Raw genomic sequence first — 8,433 nt, 5'->3', positions numbered from 1 at the left:
AAAGAAAGAGGTCTTTGAAGTACTTGTCCATATTTGAATTGAATTCACTGTACAGCTGTGTCACTTTTACATTCGGCATTTCAGCACAAAAAAAAACAGTCTTATTCACCAGTCATGCACTTTTTAAGTCAGTTACATAACATAACATAGATTGGTCTCTAATCTGATACCAAAAAGTGAGACTGATTACCCCAAACTAGCTGCTAGTTGTTCAGACTAGTTCTTAAAGGGATCGCTCACCCAAAAATGAAAATTCTGTCATCATTTACTCACTTCAAGTTGTTCCAAACCTGTATGAATTTCTTTTTTCTGCTGAACAAGAATATATTTTGAAGAATGTCAGAAACCAAACAGTTTATTGGACCCCATTGCCTTCCATAGTATTTTGTTTTCCATACTGTGAAAGTCAATGGGGCCCATTAATTGTTTGGTTACCCATATTCTTCAAAATATCTTCTTTTGTGTTCAGCATATCAAAGAAACGCATACAGGTTTGGAATAACTTGAGGGTGAGTTAATGATCATTAATTTTAATTTTTGGGTGAACTATCCCTTTAAGATACAAGGCGTGTCACATACTTATGCACTACTCTAATCCGATTTGTAGTATATATAGTGCATGTAGTGTGTTCACACTGAAAATTCAGAAAAGGAAAAGATAATACATTAACCGATAAAAAGAAGTGTGAAATGATGCACTTTATGCACTCAACTGTTTTAATTAGCAGAGGGAGAGCGGCTATCAGTCTCCAATGTTGAATGACAAAATAACCTTGTAAAATTCATACACTACACGGTTGAGTACATAGTGCATACAAACATAGTGTATGAGTGTATAGTGCATCATTTGGGACAGAACTACAGTCTCTTAACATGGCTATATTTATTCAACTGGACCTTATTCAATATAGCATTGCGCTTTGACTGAAGTCATTGTTATTCTTTCCAGTGCAACATGCCTCATTGCTGTGCAAATAAGGTTAAAATGGAATGCACCATATTTACAAAACTTTTTCAAATGCACAATTACATTTGAAAAGCGATGTTTGTGTCCATTTTCCTGTGATCACGGCAGCAGTAATTCATCAAATGGTGGAGAAGAGCATTATAACTGGGCATATTTGCAGACACACAGTGTAGACTAGTGCTGTTTCTGCACTGTAAAGAGCTGATTCAGGAGCATGAACTGCAGTAATGTCAGATTGGAGTGGCTTGCAGCATTCCCCACAATGTAGCGGTCAGAATAAGAATGCAAAATGAAAAACTGCATTGCACAATTTTGTGTGTGTTTATGCGGTTACATAGTTGCATAGTTACTTTAGTCAATCAGATGCTAAAACAACTCCAACGTACGCTACCGTTCTTAGTAAATTCCTCCCTCAGTCGTAGTTGCTACTGAACTTGTGTTTTCTCCGTGATTGGTCCCGGACCGTGCTGGCTTGGGTTGGTTGAGGAGGATTTACAGAGCATGAATCGCTGGATGATATGAATCAGTGTATCACGGAAGCGTTGGATGCGGAAGGCATACACTAGCGGGTTGAGTGCGGAGTTGATGTGTGACATAAAGATGCCCACATAAAAAGCACTCTTGGGCACTTTGCATGTGGGGCAAAAAAACTCAATACTGTTCATGATATGAAGTGGCAGCCAGCAGAGCGCAAAGAGAAACAGAACTAGTGCTAACGACTTTGCAAGTTTCAGCTCTTTACGGTAGTACTTGCTGGAGTCGCAAGTGGCCTCGGCTCGACGGTTGAGTTGGCGTTTGATCACGCGGAAGATCTCTGCGTACAGGCCAGTCATGATGGTCAGGGGAACCACCACCCAAACGAAGAAGTTGAAGTAGACCATATAATCCATGCACATGACTTTGGTGAACTGGCATTGGATGGGCGTCGTACTGACATTTCCAGGTGGACTGTGGTGCCAGCCGGCCATAGGCACTAGGCCAGTCAGAAAAGAGATGAGCCAGCACAAACCCACAGCTACCCACGCCCGCCTCTGTGTAACAATGATGTTGTACCTGCCAAAACAATACAAATACAATTACTTTTTGAAAACAATATAACAGCAAGCTGTGATTCAATTGTCGTTCTGTAAATGCATTGCTCACATCTAAGTGCATCACATTCAAGTTTTTTTTTTTACAAAGTACTATAGTAATACACAACTAGATTTTGAAATTTTCTGAATGGGAGCTTAGTTGCTCATTGATCTCTATATTATTCTCTTTCTAGATATGGCTAGGGTGTGGAGTCTGTGAATTTTTTCTCAGAAGTATCATCCAGACTAGACGATAAAGGTAAGTCCAAATGATTTCAAATGATTATTATTGGTGTTTGTTATTAGGGGCCAAGCACTGAAAGTGCTTAGGCACCTCTTGAAATCGTTGGCGTTCTTCTTCTTGTTCTTCTTCCGTTTCTTGTTCTTCTTCCGTATGGAAGTCCATGGCAGCCCATAGACCCGCTTGCGGGAAAGTTATGAAATATGGCACACTGATAAAGGACAGTCTGAACAGTCACCATAGCAAATTTGGAGTCTCTAACTCAATCTTCGAAACCGTTAGACCGATCGAGACAAAACCACCATAGGAAGTTCGGAAACATAGGCTGTTGGCTATACGCTAATGCCCAAATGTCAAAATATTAAACAAAGTCAGGTGTGGGTCATTTTCTACATGTTTCTACATATAAATGTCTATAACTCCAAACCGAAATGAGATATTTGCACCAAATTTGACACACATGTATGGGCTAACTATGAGAAAAAAATGGTAGGATTGTGCCTCTTGTTGGTGCTATAATAGAACAAAACATGAAATTGCCATTGACTTCAATACAGTATTGTGATATAAAATGCTATACTTAACAAATGCATTGGTGTAACATTATGAAACTCAGTATGTGCCATCAGCACCATGCCCTGAAGGTACTCAAAAGATTTCGAGACAGTGTCACCTTTTAGTCAAAAGTTACAACAAAATTTCCAAAAATGCTAATAACTTTTGAATAAATCTGCCTATTGTAATGACACTGGTCTTAATAGACTCCTTTGGTCACGCTGAGAACATAGATACCAAGTCTGCCGTATTTGGCCGAACTTCCTGTCCGCCATCTTGATTTTCATTCAATACCTACTTTTTCAAACTCCTCCTAGACCGTTGGTCCGATTTTCACCAAAGTCGAATCTTATCATCTCCAGACAGTGCTGACTAAAAGTTATGGATTTCGTGTTGATAGACAAAACTGTTTTAATATACCACAGCAGCAAAGTTGAGGCATGATGCCAAAAGGACTATTCAGACTTTATCTCTGCAATACCTTGACATACTGACACCAAACTTTGTATGTGTCATTGTCACATTGTCACTCCCACATCAACTGACCACATCACATTGTCACTGACCACATCACATCAATTTCATAACTGCGCCACCTATTGGTCGAAAGTGATAATCCATTAAATCATATTTTTTGTTACTGTATATATTATTATTCAGCTATTTTGCCCAAAATCATCTTAAAATGTCTTTAATTGCTTCTTGCTGCAGTTGGTCTGACACTCCCAGCCATGTTGGCGTGTCTTATCGTCATACGTTACATAAGCATAAGTCACATGCGATCAAACATCAGGCAAATGAGTGGTTAGGTACGCTGCCAAAATACTATCAGACCAGTGAACATCATTCCCTTTGACAGACAGCAGGGGTTTAATTTAGTTAAAAGCCTTGCATTACACCAGCCCATTGATTTGCATTAAAGAAAGCAACAGATATATTGCGGTCTTGCTGTCTGGCCAAGGAACATGATAAAACACAACTGATGCATTAAATGTAAAGTTTAATCTCTATGTGTCAAAATGCAAATTTTAGAAATAGTTCTGACTGTGACACCTAATTCTATGAAAAACTCTCAAAGCTTCGTTGCTTGGAGAACAATTATTATTAAACTAAACTATTTATTGAACCTTGGAGTTTTTTTATCATAAAGCCATTGCATGATAGCAATAAGCTACTAAAGGCTGTGCATGACAATCATTTTATGTTAAATTATGGCTTTGTGTCGTGCAAAAGTCATTTTAACATTTCATTTTATTGTGACACAGTTGGCGAAATGCTTTTTTATGCACCATTCTTTAGTGGACTTGCACACCAATTGTAACATCCTAGAAATCTTAAGCCAGTTAACTAGCATAAAATTTGTCATTTGTGATTTCTCTTTATTATTCTGCACTAATGAATAGACATCGTTGTAAAACATAGTAAATATGTTTGTGCATCACCCTGATACGGTTTATTTAGAAGAGGGATAGCATGATATATTAAGTTAATATTTTTATAATTTAACAACACATTTTCATGTTCAATGGTCTGATGTTGGTTAATGGTCACATGACATATACAGGTAAACATAAAATATTGATCATTTTTATTTAATTAATTTATTTAATTTAATTGGACACTTTTTATGCTGTAATTAATTATTATTAAATGTAAAATATTGAATCTTTATTCAGTAAGTGTTTCAGACTCACCTGGTGGGGATTTTGACGCGCAGGAATCGGTCGATGGCGATGGCCAGCAGAGACAGTATGGAGCTTTGGGTGATGATGACGAGAAGGCACGAAATGAAGAGGCAAGTGTAAAATTGTGTGAAGAGACCCAGGCTGAGGACCACCGCCAGTGGAATGACAAGAGCGCCGACCGCAATATCGGCCAGCGCCAAAGAGACAATAAAGCAGAAGGTCGGGTCTCTAAGACCCTGGTTCATGCACACCACCAAGACCACCAGCACGTTCCCAAGCACCGATGCCAGGGCGATAGTGGTCTCAATGGAGATGTACATCAGGTCCACTTTCTCCCAACGCTCAGTTACTTTGACCGTTGACATCTTCGCCATCTGTAGCAGTTGTTCCTGTTCCATTGGGTCTTCTACAAGAGTCTCATGATGTCCTCAAATGCTGGTATGTGCTCTCATTTTATTATATTTCTCAGTCTTTTCAGTCTTTACAGCTGTCTCGTAAAGAAGTCTTTCTTACTGGTAGTAGCTGAACTGGCCTGACTTGTCAATAGATGCCATGAAAAGCACTCATATGAGTTTCTTCATAAGCAGATCCATATAGTTACTTTGAGCTGCCGTGTGCCTTGTTCTCTGCATCTTCACAAACTCCTGCTTCTCCTTCTGTTGCGGAGGCTCTGCCGGCTGGGAAAGGGAGGGGTGGTTCATTCTCTGCAGCATTATTACCTTCCCCACTGCTCGCCTCGCTCACCATTTCTCTCTCACTATCTCTCTTTTCCTACACTTTCCAAACCTGAAACACCAGTTGTGCCATTTAGAATTTAATTTAGAATGCCTTTTGAAGCTGAATTGAAGTTGCAATCAGAGTATGGAATTGTGATTTGAATTTAAATTAAGGAAGTAGAATTTAAATGGAACAAATCTTTGCTGTAAGTGTGATTTTTATTTTTAATATTTTTTACAATACATTTCTTTGTAAGAAAGAATTAACCATGCAAATGTTCATACACACAACAAATGGGTTATTTCCAAAAATGAGTATTTTTGTTTTAGTTTCTGGAAATAAACGGATATTAATTTTGATTATTAATTAATTATCTGTTTATTTCCTGAAACTGGTATTTTATATACAGTACTGTTCAATGTTTCAGGTCGGTAACATTTTTAATTCATTTCATGTTTTTGAAAGAAGTCTCTTATGCTCACCCAGGCTACATTCATACATTTGATGCATTCAAAAATACAGTAAAAACAGGAATTTTGTGAAATATTATTACAATTTAAAAAAGCTGTTTTCCAGCATCATTGCTCCAGTCTTCAGTGCCACGTGATCCTTCAGAAATCATTCTAATATGCTGATTTGCTGCTCAAAAAACATTTCTGATTATTATCAATGTTGAAAACAGTTGCGCTGCTTCATATTTTTTGTGGAAACTGTGAAATAGTTTTTTTTTTCAGGATTCTTTGATCAATAGAAAGTTCAAAAGAACAGCATTTATTTGAAATGTAGCATCTGGACCAATCAGACACACACAAATTATTTATTATATTTAATGAATAATCCAGCAAACTTACTCTCCCAACAAAGGTCTATGAAACTTCCCCCAAAACTAACATCACAAATGAAGCTAACACACTGGCAGAACCCGGTGTCCTGTGACAGGACACATTGAGACTGATAAGACTTTTTACGACCCCAAAAGGAATTCGCAGAGAGTTGTGAATCTCACTTAATTCTTGCTGAGAAGGAGAAATAAACCCTTTTAATCCTATATATTCTATATATAACCACTTGAGAAATTTATAAACATGTATCTTAATTTTCCCATCTCATGATTTTCCTTTTATGTGGTTTGGCCTATGTACTCTTTTAAACTCTTTTGGGTTAATGTTTCAGACTTGCATACTCAAGTCCAAAATCATATGTGTGGCATTGTCTAGTCTCTATAAACTCCAATCTTTGTCCCCCATTTGTTAATTTACATTACATTTTGCTAACTTTGTGACGCATTAGTATTATAAGAATCTTGAAGATTCTTTTGTTAAACATCTGATCAAATTACATGTTCAAAGGCCTGCTTGAACAAAGGGTCGTAAAGAAATTCCCTCCAAAGGGAACAGCTTCTTATTGGCTCACAACCATCCAGAGGGTGTGACATCTTCACGCTTTAAAAATCATTGATCTCAAGATCATGCCTCTTAGCCTCTTACTCTCTTAAGGCTGATTTGAGGCTGACGCCAGAGCCTCTATGCTGTTGGTTTTCATTTATACTTCTGCGTCGTTGTCTGCGTTGATGCGCAATTACACATGCAGAGGGAGGTGAAACCCGAGGGAGGGGTTCTAGCAGACCAATCACATCGCTTGCGGTCCACGTAGAATTGACACATTGTTACAAATATACAACTTTACACTGTTAACAGCTTTATAAATTGCAATACTACCCATGTTGTCTATCGTTTGGAATGTCCCTGTGGTTGTTTTTACGTAGGCCTCACCAAAAGGAGATTAAGAGACAGGGTAGCTGAACATCGGTATGCCATCCGGACTGGTAATATCAATTATCCAATGGCTAAACATTATATGGACGCTAATCATGGGAGGGATTTGACCTTAAGAGTAGTGGGCATTGAGGCTATTCGCCTTGATGCCAGGGGTGGGGACATAATTAGACGTCGCAAACAAAGGGAGACATACTTGATCTATTCTCTGAGGGCCACCAAACATCCAGGTCTTAATGAGGATTTTGATCTCTCACCTTTTTTGTGATTTTTGTGCCTCTATAGGTACAGTTTGTTGTCGTCGAATGTAGTACCCATTTCTGGTTAATGCTGTTTTGAATCATCTTGTCTATGACACGAGTTATGAGAGGTAACTGTAGCCTATTCACACTTATTGATCTTATATATTGTGTGGAGAATATTAGATACTTGAAGTGTTGTTTTTCCACTAAGAGATCTTATTTATTGTATTTTGCCTGTTACTTGTATGAACCTAACTTTTGCCTCTAGTGGCCAAAGAGTTGTGTTACACGTGCCAGAGTGGCACACCTGAAATCAATTACTGTATAAGTACTGCTCCTGTTTGTTTGTCACTAACACCCTGATGAAGGCCAGTGGGCTGATACGCGTTGGTGTTTTTTATTATTTTTTTAGCCCTCTAATAAAGACTTTTGTATTACTTTTTGTATCCACTGAGTGCCTGGACTTGGATTTTTTCCTACATTTTTTAAAATTTATTTTTTATACAACTTTACACTCGTAAAGTTGTATATTTCAGGGTACGGCGAAGGTTACGCGTACTACACACAGCCTACGACGTAGCTACGGTGTGAGTTTGACGCAGAAGTATAAATTGGGCTTTAGTCTCTTAGTCCCTTTGTGAAATCCTGAAGATTATGCTGAACTAGACGTTTTCTAAGGACCCCCAAGCTTAAGATCCTCTGACTCCTATGGTTCTCTCTCTTCAAGACCACATCAGCAAAGATCAACTGGAGCCTCAACAAATTGCATCCGGACAGTTTAATTTATATGGGTGAGACATGAAAGTATCAAACTTAATCTCATTATTTGATAGATTAAGTATCCTTACCCCTTTTAAAGAAGGGCGTGTTAGAACTAAACTGATGGTTTGCTCAAGGCTGTTGTTCTGCTGCATTTCAAACAATGCTCTAACGTCTTGCTTTCCTGTATTCAGCTTCAGCTCTCTTTCCCTTGGTAAACTGTATGCATGTATGTGTATGTTAGAGTAGTTTAAGTGTTTAGCCTAGTTAATGAAATCTTGTTCATGTCACATGTAAAGTTGTCCGTGTCTCAAGCTCATATACTGGAGTCTCTAATCATAGATTTTGACTACTTGCTCTTAGTAGTACTGTAAAGTAAGAAAGACATTTCCCATACCCCGGAAATGTACTTAGATTTT

The 8,433-nt window shown here is 38.1% G+C and overlaps 1 protein-coding gene across 1 annotated transcript; it reads right to left on the bottom strand.

Moving 5' to 3' along the window:
- Positions 1 to 1,046: 1,046 nt before the first annotated feature.
- LOC311092959 (adenosine receptor A1) lies at positions 1,047 to 5,087 on the bottom strand. Its single transcript, XM_084129991.1, has 2 exons — positions 4,531 to 5,087; positions 1,047 to 2,020 (listed from the first exon to the last, which is right to left on the bottom strand). The coding sequence occupies exons 1-2, from the start codon at positions 4,917 to 4,919 to the stop codon at positions 1,393 to 1,395; spliced, it is 1,017 nt and encodes a 338-aa protein (XP_083986117.1). The 5' UTR covers positions 4,920 to 5,087; the 3' UTR covers positions 1,047 to 1,392.
- Between the last annotated feature and the right edge of the window lie 3,346 nt (positions 5,088 to 8,433).

The sequence above is a fragment of the Abramis brama genome (assembly GCF_963993115.1).
Source record: "Abramis brama genome assembly, chromosome: 11".
NCBI lineage: Eukaryota > Metazoa > Chordata > Actinopteri > Cypriniformes > Leuciscidae > Abramis > Abramis brama.
The sequence above is the reverse complement of the archived record's forward strand: the minus strand, read 5'-3'. Positions and strand labels throughout refer to the sequence as shown.